Source organism: Choloepus didactylus, chromosome 1 (genome assembly GCF_015220235.1).
Source record: "Choloepus didactylus isolate mChoDid1 chromosome 1, mChoDid1.pri, whole genome shotgun sequence".
In the NCBI taxonomy this organism is placed as follows: Eukaryota; Metazoa; Chordata; class Mammalia; order Pilosa; family Megalonychidae; genus Choloepus; species Choloepus didactylus.
The window spans coordinates 166640848-166659634 of NC_051307.1; the positions used below are offsets into that span (position 1 = coordinate 166640848).

The 18787-nt window shown below is 40.9% G+C and overlaps 1 protein-coding gene across 1 annotated transcript in view; it reads right to left on the reverse strand.

Moving 5' to 3' along the window:
• LOC119541310 (collagen alpha-4(VI) chain-like) overlaps window positions 1-18787 on the reverse strand; it is a 117179-nt gene that overhangs the window by 67368 nt on the left and 31024 nt on the right. Inside the window, exons 6-12 of the mRNA XM_037845109.1 lie at window positions 16952-17581; window positions 13026-13571; window positions 12107-12661; window positions 7745-8079; window positions 3240-3318; window positions 1222-1367; window positions 981-1073 (exon numbers count right to left, since the gene is read on the reverse strand). Coding sequence (XP_037701037.1) covers window positions 981-1073; window positions 1222-1367; window positions 3240-3318; window positions 7745-8079; window positions 12107-12661; window positions 13026-13571; window positions 16952-17581 — 2384 coding nt within the window. The remainder of the gene's footprint in view (window positions 1-980; window positions 1074-1221; window positions 1368-3239; window positions 3319-7744; window positions 8080-12106; window positions 12662-13025; window positions 13572-16951; window positions 17582-18787) is intronic.

Here is an 18787-nt window from a genome sequence, read left to right on the forward strand (position 1 = left end):
TCATAAGCTAATACAACTCTAAGGATTCTGTTTTTAGTAAATACTGACAGCATGCTTTACTTAGTAGCAGGCCTCAGTTTGGCATACAGTGTAGTTTCTGCTTACTATAAGTTCTTTTTTGCTTAAATATTCGCATGACTATTAATGCTTTGAAGTCAGTTTAACAATGCACAGGTTATAAATACAGAAGAGCAACCCCTCATACCTAACAAGGAAACCCCCCCCCCAATTTTCATACTGAGACTGTATGTAGATTTCAGTTGTGTTTTCTGTAAATTGATCAAATGTCTAGAAAAAAATGACTAAAACTGTTTACATCTTTGTATGTATTTACTGCTTGATGTAATAAAGCTTATTGTCATTAACAGAAAAAAAAAAAAAGGTGATGCAAACCCAATGCATTTTGACTTAACCTTACATTTTGGTTTGTGAGAATAGAATCATGCCAGCTTCTGGACATCTAAGGATCATCTCTAATAAGAAACTCTCCTTCAAAAGTGTTAAGTAGTAATTTTCCAATCAATAAACCCTGATTCACCACCACATGAAACCAGTGATAGTGTCTTCTCCCAGAGTTTAATGCTATAGAAAACAATATTAGATAGGTGGGAAAGAGGTATTTGTTACTGTAAAGGAAGCAGATGTGGGACAAGTGAAAATTTTGTACACAAGTGAAAACATTTGTGCAGTGGTGGGACATGTAAAATTATTTGTCAAATACACATTAGTAGCAAGCTAAATATAATGAAAAGAATGTGAGATGTAGAGTCAAGTCTCTTCAAAACTGTGCAAATTTGGGAAATTGATGTCCCCTTTCTAAGTCACAATTCTGCACTTGTAAAATAATGTCCACCTCAAAGGTTTGTTAGGAGGGCAATATGGGAAAAGGCTTTTAAATATGCAACACAGAGCCTGGTGTGCAGTAGATGCTGACATGTCATCTCTCTCTGTCCCCTAATTCATACCCAACAAATTCTCACCTTCCTGCCTGGGCCCCCATCATCACCTTTGTACCCATCTTCTCCAAAACATATCCCGCACCTATTGCAGCATGTTCGTTCTACAATTGTGTCCTGAAAAATAGAATACACATCACATAATGTTTTTCATCTGGGTTAGCCTACATCACATGACACCCTAAGATAGAATTCTCTTGCAGTTTTTAAAATTATTATAATTAGTAAGACCTAGTGAGGGTTGATGATTAAAAAAAATACTTACAAGTTGCTTCAGTAAGATGCTTGGGAGGGATGGCAGTGTGATGCTCAGAGGTTGCTTATATGCAAATCCTCTGCCAAATTCTAGCTCCTGGAGCTCTTCTAATTTATGCACACCTTCCAGACCAATGATTAGGAGTCCGGAGAATCCTTCAAAATATCAACAGGCAGTTGAACTACTAGCATATCTTTTGAATGGCCTGTCTTTGTCTCAGCCGTAGCTATTCATCGATCATCCCACCATTCCCATATCCTTCACTTCTCTTGTCTCGAAGCTGCATTTTTTATTAAAATCAAAACTAGTTCATGATATACATTCTTTAAGAATTGATCTGATGCCTTTAAATTCCGCCAGCAGAAAGTGAAACAGTTAAGTGGAACCACAAGGGACTCTCATAGCTCTCTTGTAGCCTCCATCTTTATCTCATAGAGGATTTTCAGCCCTTGTTGTATCAAGCTACATCCTTCTGAGCCCATTCCTGAAATGGACTATTGTGGTTTACGCTTAGAAACTGTAGTCATTAATGGAGCTGTTCACAAATATTCTGGATTGTCTTCTTAAGGGGGCATGATGGGATTGCGCTTCTTTGGGAACGTTACATAGCCTCATTGAGCCACAATTCCTTACCTGTAAAACATTATCTACCTCATGAAAGAAGTGGTCATACAGTTTGCTCTGGCCAATGAAATGTGAGCAGAAGTGGCCTGTGTCACTCCCTGGGGGAAACTTTAAGAGCTAGGGTATAATTTACCCCATTTCCTTTCTCTTGGCACAGCCATAGCAAAAGAACCTGTTGGGATGGACCCTCCTTCAGCCTGGGTCCCTGGGTGATGGGTATGAGGCCCGAGAGATGAATACATCTTTACTATTTTAAATCACTGAGATTTGGAGGTTACCTGTTAATTGAAGTGTAACTTAGCCTGTCCCACTGATGTAGGCACTAAAGGATCATTTGGATTTGTCCACATAACAGAGATCAAATGGACAAGGATACTTTGAAATTCTGTATTTGTGGAAAATTGAGAACAAATGCGACTATTAATACTTCAAAAAATATATTCTCAGCACACATAGACAGGCAAAGAAGCCTTTTGCTGTTGTGAACAAGCTGCATGATGATCTTGTGGTTAAAAATTGTGTGTATACTGTTAATTAATTCTTAAAAATAAGTTCCTGGAAATGGAATTGATGGCCCAGAACATAGGCAAAGTTTTACAGTGATTTGTCACATAGTAATTGAAACTTCCAGTGGTGCTCTGTATAGAAAATTCAGTTGGGAGCAACTTGTCATAAAAAATATCCCAGGCCTTCGTTAACCAATGGAAAAATATCATCCCCAAGAAGGGAGAAGGATGAAGGAACTGGAATAAATAAGTTGCTGGTTGCTTTAGGACTTTTAGTGGGAATGGCTGTAGCCATCATGCGGTTGGACAAGTTGCACTTCCCAGGAACTCCCTGCGGAAGGAGCTGGTGTGAGCGGAGATCCAGCCAGCAGGCCACTCGCCAAGCCATGTGCCCACACACCAGATGGCATCCGCCCAGAGGATGGGGTGCCTTATTCTAACTTTCCCAAAGATGCCACACACACACACACTAGCAGCAGCCCTTGGAGCTGGAGAGGAGGAAGAATTAGAGACAATGGGAAGAGGAGGGGCAGTGGGGAAAGCAAGACTGACTCCCGGAGTCCAGAGAAAAGAAACATATGGCCCCCTAAGTAGCCTGAAAGAACAAACAGCACCCACTCACCATGAAGTGGAGGTGTTTCAACAGTGCAGGTGCCAGGATGGTAATTGGCCAGTCCCATCTCAGTCAGAGACCCCCGGTCGGTGTCAGGAATTGGGGGATGGGGAGACTCTGGGCTCTGAATGAACCCCGGACTCATACAAAGGAGGCTGGGCATTGTTTTGTGGGTGCTGAGCTCCAGCTACGAGGGTTAGCACACGGAAGGCTTCTGGAAGTCTGACCCTGTGACAAAAACACGCTCCCCTGCCCCCCGAACCAGGACAACTCTGTGCACTTACCTTTGCTGTGGAGAAGCTCAGATATTTCCTTCAGTCTCTCTAAATCGTCGTCCAGTCCATCTGTAAACACTAAAAGGACCTGTTATTTAAAAGAGAGAGAGCCAGAGACAAAGAGAGAAAGAGAATGAGCAGAGGAAGGCAGAAAGGAAAAAAGGAAGAAAAAAAGGGCAGAGGAGAAAGGGAATGGAGAAGAAGGATATTATTGATTGAACATTTCTTACAAATGCAAGGATGAGTTTTTCTGATTAATGACAGCTTTTCACTCTGTTCCTTTTTACCTATTCATTTCTTTGTTTTATTATTCATTCACTTGTAGTTCAACCTCTCTGAACCCCGCCCCACCCCCCACTTATAGCCATCTTAATCTAGTCACTTAAAAATACCTTCCAAAAATTGTCTGAAAATATACATTTTTATCAATGCCAAACATTAGAATATTAACAGGGGTTTTCAAGTGTAGAGGTGGGGTGGAGTGGGGGTGGGTATGTGGAGAGAGAGAGAGAGAGGGATATGGGCAGTTATTTTTTTCTGTTATATGTTTTTAATAAATTTTCTACAATTAAAGAGTGTTACTTTTACTCCTAGAAATATTTAATTTAAAAAGTGAGTTAGGAGAGAAAAAGATGGCGGCATAGAGAGACATGGAAGACTGTTAGTCCCCCCAGGAACAATTCATAAATGACCAAAAAACTAGTAAATAACCAGGAATAACTGTGGGGAGACAAACATGGCTGTCCACTTATCAACCACCAACCTGAATTGGGAGGAATGCCCGAGATCACAGCATAAAATCTGTAAGTAAAACTGCCGACCCGTGCTGAGAGCCGAGAGCCAAGAGCCAAGAGCCCCTGCCTCACAGAAGCCGCGCGGTGCTAGAGAACAGCACTCTCCGAACAAGCTAGTGTACCACAGCCCAGCTCCATCTGGAATTTTAATGTTAACTGCTAAATACAGACAGTGAATCCTCAATGAGCAGGCAGAGGCTTTTGAGGACAACTGACCTCGGGAGAGTCAGGGGACATATCTGCCTCAGGACAAAAAGCCCAGAGGCTGACGGGTGAACCTGGGAGCTTTTCTGTCCCTTTTGCTCTCTGTGGAGAAAACTGCAGCCGCTTTCAGCCTGCAGCACTTTGCAGTAAAGACAGACTCAGCTATTTTAAAATCAAAACACTTTGATCAGCAGAGTCAGAGAAACAAAGAACTACCTGATAGGCAGTGACCTCTTTGGAGGGGGCATAGCTTCCCAAAGGAAAGGGAGGGTCCCAGCTTTACAGCCCGCCTTTCCGGAACCAGACCCCAAAGCTTGGGGGAGGAGAGCCACAGGCCACACCCCCTTACACAGGCAGTGATAGACTGCACCTGCCAAACAGAAAAGCACAGGTGTATTAATCCTCTATAAGAAAAACCATCAGGGGAACCAGATACTGAATATTTCCTCCTTCTGTGACCTGAACCTGTTCTTGCCTGGGAAAACCTGATTGGGGTGGCCTAGGAGGTCAGATGCCTAGAAAACAGAAAACTATAACCTACACTATCAAAAACGAACCTATGACCCAGTCAAAGGAACAAACATACACTTCAACTGAGACACAGGAATTTAAACAACTAATGTTAAATCAATTCAAAAACTTTAGAGAATATTTCACAAAAGAGATAGAGGCTGTAAAGAAAACACTGGGCATATATACGGCAGAAATTGAAAAGTTCAAAAAAACAACTAGTAGAATCTATGGAAATGAAAGGCACAGCACAAGAGATGAAAGACACAATGGAAACATACAACAGCAGACATCAAGAGGCAGAAGAAAACACTCAAGAACTGGAGAACAAAACACCTGAAAGTCTACACGCAAAGGAGCAGATGGAGAAAAGAATGAAAAAATATGAGCAACATCTCCGGGAACTTAAAGAGGAAACAAAGTACAAGAATCTACTTATCATTGGTGTCCCAGAAGGAGGAGAGAAGGGAAAAGGGGCAGAGGCAATAATAGAGGAAATAATCAATGAAAATTTCCCATCTCTTATGAAAGACATAAAATTACAGATTCAAGAAGCGCAGCGTACTCCAAATAGAATGGATATGAATAGGCCTATGCCAAGACACTTAATAATCAGATTATCAAATGTCAAAGACAAAAAGAGAATCCTGAAAGCAGCAAGAGAAAAGCAATCCATCACATACAAAGGAAGCTTAATAAGACTATGTGCAGATCTCTCAGCAGAAACCATGGAGGCAAGAAGGAAGTGGTGTGATATATTTAAGACACTGAAAGAGAAAAACCTCCAACCAAGAACCCTATATCCAGCAAAGCTGTCCTTCAAATATGAGGGAGAGCTCAAAATATTTTCTGACAAACAGACAATGAGAGACTTTGTGAACAAAACACCTGCCCTACAGGAATTACTAAAGGGAGCACTGCAGAGTTATAGGAGAAGATGGGAGTGTGTGGTTCAGAATACAATTTTTGGGGAGATGGTAGCATAGCAATGTAAGTACACTGAACAAAGATAGCTATGTATACGGTTGAGAGAGGAAGGTGGGGAGCATGTGAGACACCAGAAGAAAGGAGGAAAGATAAAGAATGGGACTGTGTAACTTGGTGAAATCTAGAGTGTTCAACAATTGTGATAAAATGTACAGATATGTTCTTTTACGAGGGAGAACAAGCAAATGTCAACCTTGCAAGGTGTTAAAAATGGGGAGGCATTGGGGGAGGGATGCAATCAGCATAAACTAGAGACTGTAACTAACAGAATCATTGTATTATGCTTCCTTTAATGTAACAAAGGTGATATACCAAGGTAAATGCAGATAAGAGGGGGGGATAGGGGAGGCATGATAGACACTTGACATTGGTGGTGTTGTCTGACTCTTACCCTACTTTGATTTAAGATTACTTTTCCTTTTGCTACTTCCTAGCTGTCAGTTTTTCCTTTCTTTTCCCTCTCTACCTTCTTTGACTCTCCCTCCTGCCTTGTGGAAGAAATGTAGATGCCCTTATACAGATGGTGGTAAAGATGGTGAACACATAAATATGTGACCATACAGAGAACCATCAATTGTCTACTTAGGATGGAATGTATGGGGTGTGAACAAAACCATCTTAAAAAAAATGGGTTGATGTCAAAACCTCAAGGGAAATACACTGAGTGAAATAAGCCAGACACATATGAACAAATATTGCAGGGTCTCACTGGTAAGAACTAACTATAATATGTAAACTCATAGACATGAAATATAAGGTACCAAGATATAGGACGAGGCTTAAGAATGGGGAGTGGTTGCTTAGTATGAGCAGAATGTTCAACTAGGATGAACTTAAATGTTTGGGAATAAACAGAGGTGTAGGTAGCAAGATGTGCGAATAACTAACACTGCCGAAGGGCATGTGAATGAGGTGGAAACGGGAAGCTCAGAGTCATATATGTAACCAGAAGGAAAGTTGGAGGTCGAAAGATGAGAATGTATAAAACTGAATCCTATGGTGGGCAATGTCCATGATTAACTGTACAAATATTAGAAAACTCTTCCATGAACTAGAACAAATGTATGACAATACAACTAGAAGTTAACAATAGAGGGACATATAGGGAAGAAATATATACTTATTGCAAACTATATACTACAGTCTGTAGTATTTCAACATTCTTTCATAAACAGTAACAAATGTACTATACCAACACTACGAGTCAGTAATTGAGGGGGGTTGGTTAGGGATATGGGAGGATTCAAGTTTCCTTTTCTTTTCCTTTTTTTTTTTTTTTTTCTTTCTTGCCCCATCTTTCACTTTATTACTTGCCTGGAGAAATGAAAAGGTTCTAAAAATTGAACAAAAATTAAGTGTGGTGATGGATGCACAGCTGTAAGAGGGTAGCAGGGGCAACTGATTGTACACTTTGGATCTTTGGATAATTGTATGGTATCTGAACAATCCCAATAAAAATTAAAAAAAAAAAAGTGAATTAGTCAAGAAATAAATTGGATGATGATTGAAAGAAAAACTAACTGTAACGTCCAAAGTTATCATAAATGTAACATGAGATATTTTCATCTCATGGACTTTTGTTGGTATAAAGTTCATGGGCAGCAGGTGGAAACATGGGGGTTCGAGGGGTGGGCTGCACTGGCCAGTCATTAGCTGTCACTAAAGACAGTGCAAGGTGCTGGCTGGAAAAATAACTCTAGATGGAGATGAGTAGCAGTAAGTCACTAAAGAACTTTCAAACATCTCCCAGGTTGTCTTTGGAATGAATTTATGTCATGGAAGAATGTAGATCACTGTGCAACTTGAGGGCAGGAAATTACTGGTATCATTCCACACAGAGCCTCTAGTGCTTAATAAATATTGTTAATTGAATGAAAACATATCTTTTGTTGGTTGTTACCAACTATGGCTTTCCACTCTGTAAGATCCCCATAAAGAAGAGTTTAGTTGGTCTCAGTAACAAAAGAGTGAATGATGGCTGCCTGATGGCTCCTTGCAAGGGTTCTCATCGGGTGTTACCTTCACTGTAGCAGAAGCCAGATGGATAGCATTCTCTCCCAGGGACTGCAGAAAAACCACATCCATACGGTTGTTCCTGGCAGCCTGATGAACCAAGAACTTCTGGATGACCTCATGACTGTACTTATCAAAGCCAGAGTCAAAGATAAGCTGGCCGTTTGGGCCAGGAACCAAGTAGCGGAACCTCGTGTTGATCTGGCCAGGACCACTACAACTGATGTTGGAAAGTAAGGTCAACTGTTGCATCAGCTGTGGCAGTAACCCTTGAAGCTTCTGCTGAACTTGCCCAGTGGCGGTTGAGATATCAATTCCTACAGACAAATCCACGTTGCATCCTTTAAGGTGGAAGAGGAGAAAATCAAATTAGTCATTCATAGATATATGACCAAGCCCAGAAGAGATCAGCCCTGATGGCTCTGACATAAGAACTCCCAGGCAACCCACAGAAGTGTGAGCTAAATAACAGTGGTGCTTTAAGTTTTGAGATGGTTTCTTGCACGGCAAAATCTGATACAATAAATACTGTTTCATACCTCTACTCCTCTGCAGGTTCTATTCCCTCTGCCTGAAGTGTCCTTTCCCATCCCCCTACACCAATCTGGTTAACTCATTCATGTCCTTCAAGTAGCAATTCAAATACCACCCCTCTCTGAAGTCCTCTCTGACACATGTCCCCACCTCCTCCAGTTGAGTTAGATTCCTCTGCATGCCCATTGTTACTTTACTTGACCTTCTTCCCTCCTAGGCAAGGTCTCCTTGATAGTAGGGGCCGTGACATCTTATTTTCCCAGTGCCTAATACAGTGCCTAGAATATAGTAGATGTAGTAAATGTTTGATAAATGAATGAAGAAGGGCACATAAATGAGCCTAGAGTTTCTTTCAGCACTAGCTGCATTATTTACTTCACCCCTGGAAGTCTTCTCCCTGATTCATCAACTGTGCATATACCTTGTTTCAAGAGTGAGACAGCATATAAGGAAAGGTCAGGTCTGGCAATCACTGCCAATATCTTTTCCCTCTGCCTGAATTTTTTAAGCCGTCTTGAGAAGAGTGTATCCAGAATTTGAAGAGCCATTGATCTTTCGACTATACCCACACACTGAAAGGCAAACAATAAGACCACCCACAAAATTCCAGCTTGCAGAAGTTAATGATCACAGACACACCTGGACTAGAACCTGGGTGAAGGAAATTTATAAATAAACTTATAAAACAAAAGGGGGCACTTTTATTAATTACTTCTGGACAACAAGGGTAAATCTACACTGCCCAAGGCAAACCAGGACATGTGGGCATCTTTCCTTTAGATTATCACATACTAAAGCATTTGGCTCAGAATCAGTAAAGGCAAAACTGCAGATAACAATTTTGGGGAAAACAAATATGTACCAGTGAAAAAGGTCATAGACAGTGGCTTAAAGATACTCAGGAACCTGAAATCCATGGCTGAGCCATGAGTTTTCAATCCCTTACATGTCATCCTTCTAGAATTGCCAAAACAGAAAAAGTCTTCCTCCCCTTCCTTCATATAAAACAGCTTGTTTTAGTTGTTTTTTTAAATCTCTAATTCAAATCACCAAAGGAGCTTTTACAGATGTAAATCCCATTTCTATGTTATATCTAATTTCAGAGAAGAGGAATTTTATTTTTGTAGTATGGTATATTGCTCCAACATTTCTAATTTACATTTTCCCTAGGAACATTTTCAGGTGGCTTTATTCTATAACTGGTGCTTTGTTATTGTGGCATGGAAAATTTTCTCTCCCTGCTAATGGATAGGGTTGAACTTTGCCAGATAACTTCTAAGGACCTTTTCAGCTTTATGATTCTAGAATTCTAAAATTAATTAGGTTCCAGGAAATATTAGAGCATCTAGCTAATTACATCTAAAAAGTTACAATACAAAGTTGAAAATAAACATAAATCTAATTTACTACATCGATACAAAATGAACTGAAAAGAAAAGATAGAATCACATATCTCTTACCCTCCCCAGGATAATGCCCAGCTGCATATAAATAATAATTTAAAAATAGGCCTTTGCTGCCTGAAGAACCTAAACTGCTCAATCGATGCAAGACAATCCAGAATCCATGCTTCTTTTTTTAAAATTGTAAGCATGGATTCTTTTCAAATGATTTTCATATTCACGTAGACTACTGCAAAGTAGTGATATTCTTTAGACAGTATCAGCAAAAGATAATGATAACTAATGAGTAAATTAAATGCTTCAGAAAAGCTGACTCTAAAGGTCTGATGGGATGCAGGGATCTCATCCTAGTCCTCCAAAATTCAGCCTCTGCCTTCAAAATAAAGTGTGGCCCAAATTGGGCCCCAGATTCTCATGAAGAGACTCTGTATGTATAACAGTGAGTGCTCAGGCTTTGACAGCAAACTGCCGAGGAGTTTGATCCCCTCTTCCAATATTTCCCATCTATGTTTCTTCACCTCTCTCTGCCTTATTCTTCCCATCTAGAAATTGGATGTCATAATAATAGCTTGTACTTCACATGGGGTTGGTGTGAATATTAGATGAGCATATACCATCTAAAGCATTAGGATCAGTGTTACATATGTGATCAAAAACCCAAGTAGGAATCTTGATGGAGCCTTTAGAGTTCCAGTTACATGCAATAACACGGGTCCTTCTTGCTTGAGTTGAGTTTTCTGTTACTTGTAGGCAAAAATATCCTAACTGATATGGGGATTTTTTAAAAATATTGCTTATTTCTCAGACTTGTTGCAAGAAATCAAGACGTTAAAGGCTGGAAAGGTGCTTTATAAACGTCAAAAGCCCATGCTTTGCCTCCCAGCAGGTCCAACTGAAAGTAGCAAGACCTTGTCAAGAGGCACATAGTTAAATATGCACAGAGGTGAGTAGCATTCTTTCCCATGTTTTTCAGCATAAAACTGCAAAAAGCTTCTAAATCCATTTTAATTTATCTATATTTAAGGCTATAATAACAAAATGATTATTGTGTATATGTGTATATGTATATGTGGCTCTCTTGTAGGAATGTTGAGCTTTATGAGTTCCCTTGTAAGCCATTTTACATTCTACTATACTTTATCATACTACACTATACTACACCGTACTACACAGCACTATACCACATTATATCATCCTATGAAATTCCATGCTATTCCATACAATACCATACCATACTACATTTTACTATTCAATACTACACTACACTACTCTATGCCATGCTATGTGTCACTATGCTTCTCGATGCTATATTATACTCCCCTCCACCTTGAAGTGTAGTCTGAGGACCAGCAGGATCAACTGTACTTGGGAGATTACCAGAAATGCCAAATCCCACCCATGACCTACTGAATCATAATCTGCATTTTAACAAGATCCCCTGGTGATTTAAAAGCTTGTTAAAGTTTGAGAGGTACTGTTCTGCTCTACTCTACTCTACCAAGAGGCAGTAGAGTGCAATATTTAGTACATAGCATCTGGAACCTGACTACCTCAGGTTCAAATTTCATCTCTGCCATTTACTTGACCCAAATAGGCTAATCTCCTGTGCCTTGGTTTCCTCATCTGTAAAATGTGCCTACTATCATGAGTATTAAATGTGTTACTGTACAGGAAGCTCTTAGAACAGCTCTGGCACAAAATAAGCACCACATGAAGGTTATCTATTCTGATTATAATGTGGTAGTGCAGTAGAATCTCAGGAGATTAGCTCACAGAAGGTGGAGTCTTCTCCAAAGACTGGGTTAATCGCCCCCTGAAAGGTAAATCTTGGGGAAAGAAAGATGAACTCAGAAGAACAGACTCAGGCTGTCAAGAGAAGAAGCCCCCTTCCCTGGGTCTTGCTGTTTGGGATAAAAACTTAGGGAGACAAAACAGGATTGAGGGTGCTCCTGGGGTAGATGAAAAATGGTCTGGGCCATATGGAAGTAGATTAGAAACAAAGTAGAGACAACCCTGTACAGAGTCTCACAGACAAGACACTATGTTCTATTTCATAGGAGAGATGAGGAAAGACTGTCCAACTGATAATAGTCTCTGCTTCTATTTCCTTTTTGATATGCCTGAACCTTCAGTAAAGTTTTGTTTAGACATTCCAGCCTGATTTTGTGTATGCTGCAAGGAATGACAGAGTTCCAAACAGGGTCAGGCCTCTCTGGAGGCCAGAATGACAGACGGCAGTCACAGGAATGATTAAAAGGGGAAGGTGACTCACAGTGCCAAAGTTGAGTCCAGTTATGCTCCCGCAGAGCGATCTCCCCCCAGCTCCTCCTGCCCAGCTAGAGGATCCAAGTTTTATTTTATTGAGAACCAACAGGGTCCCTGATACCTACAAAGGGCTTGTGAATCAAAAACCAAATCCTCTGTCACTCACCTTGCGGGCTGCAGACCTTATAAAGAATTTTCTTCTCCATGTTCTGAAGGGATTCAAATTGTTCTTCATAGTACACATTGTCCTGGTTACCAGTAATCTCCAAAAGCTGAGAGTTTTTGGCTTCCCCCACCCCAATGGCAAAAATAATGATGTTTCTGTCCCTGAGGGCCTTGGCTGGTATTGCTACGTTATCCTGGGCAACCCCATCGGTGATCACAATCAAATACTGATGGACACTGGGTCTCCCTCCTCTCGAACTGTCAAAATACGGCAGAGTGAAACGCAGGGCTTGCCCAGTCATGGTGCCAGCATACATTTGCCGAACCGCCGAGACGGCCCTGCGAATGTCCTCCTTGGAGGAGTACTGGTTGAGCCTGAATTCCTCCTGGGGAGTTGAGCTGAACTGCAAAAGGCCAATCTGAACCTCATCAGCACCAATGTTAGAGATGTTCACCATTCTCTCTATGAAGCCCTTCATCTTTTCAAAGTCATTTGAGGAGATGCTTTCTGAACCATCAATCAGGAAGATAATGTCAGCTTTCCTACTCTTACAGGCTGGGGGGGGGGGGGGGGGGAGAAGAACAGAACATTCATTTAGAGTCTGAATCCAATTAATTACAAGTCCCCAAAGACCAACTGGGATGGCATATTCGCAACATGAAAATATTTTTAAAAGGGGGTGGAAAAGGAGATCAGTTAGATAAATTTTCTGTGTCCCATCACAGACCAGAGACAAAACAAGACACAGCTACATGACATGCATATAAAGTCTGACCAGTTCAGTGCATTCTAGGTCATGGTCACTCTGAGTGTGTCCAATACTAAGTTGCTGATAAGTGAATCCACCATTCAAATATATAACACATACATACGAGAGAGATAGAGAGAGAGAGAGAATTGTTGAAGAAAAAATTCTTACTCTCTGAAGAGCAGATGTCCTGAACCACTTCTTGTTGGATGGCCTTCAAGGAATCAAAATCATACACAAAAAATATCTTCTCTTTAGCTATTTCATTAAGCTCATTAATGTTAGCATTTCCTACTCCAATAGCATAAATGACGACTCCATCTCCCCTCAATCCGTCTGCAGCCTCAGCCACGGGGTCATTGGATTCACCATCAGTGATGACTATGAGAAATCGAGGCACGTTGCTGCGGGCAGTGTCTGCAAAGACCTGCTTCATGCTCTTCAAGGCATGACCTGTCATGGTGCCACCTCCCAACTGCCAGATGCCGTCAATGGCCTCCTTCAGCTCTGCCACACTGGGATACTGGCTGAGAATAAATTGACTCTCAATTTCTTGTGAATACTGAACAACTCCAAATTGTACTCTGTTGGGTCCAACCTGGAACATCTTTATCACCTCATTCATGAACGTCTTCATTTCAAGAAAACCCTCTGGGTTGATGCTGCCAGACCCATCAATAAGGAAGTAAATATCTGCCTTCTCGATATGCACACAGCCTAGGCAAGAAGAGGAGGCAACAACCGAGAGCCAGGATTAGAACAGTCTGAGATGGGGTGTAGCCCATTGATCCCAACCTCCACCCATATCCCCTCAGTGCTTTCTACTGAAGGGTGTTCTTTGGCCAGGAGCATGATCAGCCCACACACTGGGCAGGCCAGTGGGAGCAGCCTCCAACCAATGACTGACAGGAGCCAGAGGATAAATATGCCATCTCCCTTGTTCTTTGGGGGAAGACAGCTCTGAAGTGAGTTCTGCACAGCTTCCCAAGTGTCCTAGCAGGATTGAGCCCCAGTGCTAGCTAGTGGCAATAACCTGCTCATGAGCTCACCCTCTATGGGCTTCCTTCCCTATCCCACCTCACATCCTTGCGCCCCTACCAGGGCTTCCTGGGGTCACCACCCAAATAAATCATTTGCATCCAAATCCTAATGTCTGAGTCTTTTTCTGAGGACTCCCACTTAAGGCATAAGGTAATAATGCTCAATATATCTGACATGGGAAAGTTAGGAACAAGCTGAAAGTAAAAATCAGAATGTATTTGAAGCTTTCAATTGCCTTGATATCCATCATTTTTGCCTCTCAGTCATGTCATATTTTTTAAGTATGTGGGTAAAAGAGTACACTTTCTGAGATTTAAAGCTTTCTGTTTTAAATGAGGCTTACTTAAAATGAATCATTTCATTAAATGAAATAAATTTGTAAGTGAATATGTGAAACAATTTGGTCTCCAAAGGGCAAAATGGTTCTATGTTTAGATCCCATCTCCCCACTTAGTAGATGCACGACCTCAGGCACATGACTTGACCTCAGGGACATGGCTTGACCTCCTTGCATCTCAATTTTCTCATCTGTCAAGTGAGGATTTTAACACCTGCTCAGTAAGTTTATTGTGAGGATTAAATAAGATCATGTAAAAGCAGCAATGTTAAAAATATAAAGTTACAATTACCCAGCATTTTATTTTTGTCACTAGCAGACATTAAACAGAATGAAATATACTTTTCTCTTTGTCCCTTTCAGTAAAGGCAATTCAGTCTCATGTTTCCAATCTCTGGATTCCCTTGACCCAGGGAAGATTTAAGAACCTTTTTGTGTTTCCTGCCAGGAAGGAAGTGATCTGCTCAGGACCTTAAGGTGGGGGGGAGGGGTGCTTAGGTCCATGCAATATTTGGGACAGATTTATACTAAAAAAAAAGAAAGAAAGAAAAAGAAAAAAAAGCATTTTTTGTTTGTCTGAATGAAATTCAATTTAATTGGAAGCCCTGTATTTATCTGGTGACTCTGCCTTAAAAGGGCAGGCATCAGAAGGGGGTGCAGCTTGGAGGGTACAGGGAGGAGTGAACCACCCCTCTGTTATGTGTTTGTTGAATCCTTTGGGACTGGAGAGAAAAATTTTGGAAACAGAAGACAGCAATGCAGACCTTGCTGGAGCCCAGCTCCCTGCAGCGATAGAGCTGGGAGGTAAACGGATGCCTGGTATCTAAGTGGTAGGGGTATCGTGGCCCAGGAGGCCCCCCTGCAGCCCAGGACTCTGCACTGCCCAGGGGAGCCTCGGGTCCTGAACACTGCCTGGCACTGTACATTCTTGCCAATTCTAGCAAATGGAGTTGGGGGGGGGAGGGGAGAGAGAGATGTGTAATATTTCTTACAGTCTGGATGCTGCCAAGCATCCACATCTGTTACTTACATAAAGTGTTTAACAGAGTATCTGACACATAGAAAAGGACCACTAAATGGTAGCTATTAGGACCTGTATGATCATTCAGAACAAAATTCTGGTAAGACTTTACAGCTTCAATTTATCTCTAAACCGTCTCCACCCAATCCCTCTGGACCTTAGGCTGATTTTCCTCATTCGGGTTCCTATGCAATTGGAAAAGGAATCAACTCTAAACTCGTTACGCTGTTGGTAAATTAGAGGGGCTCCTTTTCTTTCCTTCTTCTGTACAGAATATAGGCAGGGGTGTACAAGGAAATGATACTGAAATTCAACTGTTCCTTGTTCCCAAAACAGAGAAATGGACTAAAAGTGCAGGCCAAAGAGAGAGATGGGAATTTATTTAGATATTTCAAATCTGTAGACCTCACAAATAACCAAGAGCTTACAAGATCATTTAGTGCTTGTTAGCGACACATATATTCAGTGATTTTCCCCTCAAGATATAATCACAGCCTTGAATTTTTAAGTTAATCATCTATATTTCAAGTTGTCATCTTTCTGTGATTCTAATTTGAATATAAGAAACACTAGCATTGGTAGACAAAAATAGGCAAATAAACAGACAGACACAAAAATATTCATAACAGCCAACAAGTGGCAAATTTGAAACTTAAAATTCAGGCAGTTTCACTTCAAACTGCATATACTTAATCACTATTTTGGGGGTTGCATTTTTTTTTAACTACATGCAGCAGGAGCTCTCCCAATTGACCTTCACTTACCTGACTCACCATATACTGATGTTCTCACCAGCTAAATTGGTGTTCTCCCTTCTCTCTGAAAACATATTGAGTGATGCCACTGTGCTACACTGAGTGCCCTCCCTCCTGGAGTCTCCTTAGTTGAACACCGCTCAGCTCTGCTTCACTCAGTGAAATAATACACTCAGTAGGTTCAACTCATCTACCAAGAGGGAGTTGTTTGTTCCCATCCTGTTTGTGGCAGTCTTGTTATAATAATACAATTAATCAAATATTGTGCAGATTAATATAAAATATGAATGTGAAGAAAAGAAGCTTGTTGTGTCTATGAAAACTAGGTTAACTGCTTAGAAAAGATTCAGTAAAGGTGAGTTGTTAAAAAAAAATTGCTGGTGTACTAGATGGTAATACAAAAGATTGAATTTTTGAGATCATAAAATTCAATAAGGATTTATGCACTCAGATTGTTTAAAATTGGCTAAGTTCTCTTCCCATTTTAAAGAAACTGAAACTGAATATTATAGACAATACACTACTGGATGGTTCATGAAGAAAATGCCCACAACACCAAACAGCAGGGCTCATACCCAAGAAAGCACTGGCCCTGCACCAAAAACTTGGCAAATTAATGTTTATTTATGTTTTAAGTTAAAATTCTAAATTTCAAGTATGTTTGTATTTTAAAAATAATTTCCTGCTTTAAGTAACTTAAGATCAGATCAACCCACTCTCAGTACTCATGGCTTCTAGGGGTGAGAAGGAGGAGAGAGGAACTCTCAATTTTTACTTCACATTCTTCTGCATTATTTGGAATTGAGACTGGGTTTTGTTTCTTAATGAACTGATTTTAAAATTTTTTGTGGGGAGGGGGAATGAGGAGGTGAGTGGATGAAGAAAGCAAAGACAAGACTTAAACAAATAAAAAAGGTCAAATATTTGGAAAAGTCCCTCCTACCTTCCTCTAAGGCATAGCTCATCCCAGAAACGGAAATTCTTTTGCCCCCAATCTCAGGACAGAGCTGGTTCTTAATCTTGCTCCCTACGACGGAGAGTTGCAGGAAGGATTCCAGGGAGATAGCATGCTTCCAAGGAGGGTGTGAGGCCATTTTCTCCAAGACCTTACTCTGGGAGGCCAGTTGGGTGCCTGCTGCATAGATGGTAACCCCCGCCCTGCGGAGCAGAGAAGCCGGTCTGGACACGTTGTCGTGGGAGAAGCCTTCCATGAGGACCACGGCTATCTGCTGCACGCCGTGTTTGGAACGGCTGCCCTTCTCTTCAATGAAAACACTGTTCCTTAGGAAATCCAGAGCAGCGCCCATCTCAGTCCTTCCTCCTCTTCCCCGGTAGGTTAATTTGTCCAAATGCTCCAAGATTTGGGCTGGATTCTGGAACGTATCCAGAGAAAACTCAAGTCGTGGTTCCTCACCATAGAAGACCAAGCCAATTCTCACAACATCAGGATGAATGGCTAAAGAGTTGACAGTGGTCTTTAGGAAATTGACCACCTGTTGGAAATTTGATTGCCCAACCCTGCTAAATTCCTCAACGAGGAATACTAAGTCAGCCGGAATAGTGTTTGGACATGCTATAAACAAACAAAAACAGAAAGATGGGCTTTAGCAGGAGAACAGAGTAATAAAGACAATTCTCATTTTATACATAAAATTATCACGATATATTTATATATATAACAAAAACTTATTTAGTATTATAAATAACAATATATTATACCATCTTATAATCATACATTTCAGAATTTAGCAGAAACCTTTATTTGGCATGATGCTGAAGGAATATTAGAGTCCATACCAGTCTCAAAATTTTTCAGGCAGAAGAGTATACATATCACAGGAAAACACCTTAAGATCACCTGTCAGTTTATCTGAGTCCATTAGAAGCTTCTGAGTCTTACTTAACTACTGGATCAAATTATCATTTATAGACTGAAACCTCCTTATATTCACCATTGATTTAATCATTTTCCTCTCTCTCAGTAAAAGATGGAAATAACAAATTGTAACTATTAACTCATGCACCTTTCTCTGACAAATTTCATGTCATTTCATAAACACATTTTCAGGTGTCTATGAAAAATCTTTGTCCAAAAATTGGGCTAGCTAGGTATCTCATTTTGCTATAAAAGAACCTTCCCTTTCACCTGCTTCAAATGGGGTAATGGAGTTACAACTGCATAAATTCCCTGCCAAGAGAAAACCCCTCCGAAGCAGTAACAATTGTAGGAAAACCCACAGTGTCCACAAACCAAAGAAAAACTTTGGGCTTGCTGTATCATATGAAAAAATATCCCAAGCAGAGAGCCAAAACCACATATGCAGAGGGCTGAAATAGTGTGTAGACAGCTGAATATCATGAAACAAGCTTCAGAGAAGGGAATACAGAGGCAGATTCAACTGATCTCTAAGTCTCTTGAGGTCCTGAAATTTCCCCCTTGTTCCTTTTATATAAAGAACCAAAAATTAATCCTAGATTTAAAAACAGTGTGTTGCCCCTGACTTCAGCAAGGCTAAAACACCTTCTCTAGACACGCCAAGCGTCTTTGAGTTCTTCCTTCATCTGCCAGCACCAAGTGCTGTTATACTTTCAACCCTGTTGTCTGCAGGATTTATCCCCTTTCCTCACTGTCAGAGCCGCCAAAGGGCTGAGCCCAGGCATCCTACCCACAGGGCCAGATAACAGTTCAGTTTGAAAGTCCTTCTGAGCCTGAGGTACCATCTGGAATCCATCCTGCCCACTAAAGGCTTCCTTAAAGAATGCTTTGGTCGTGCTATGT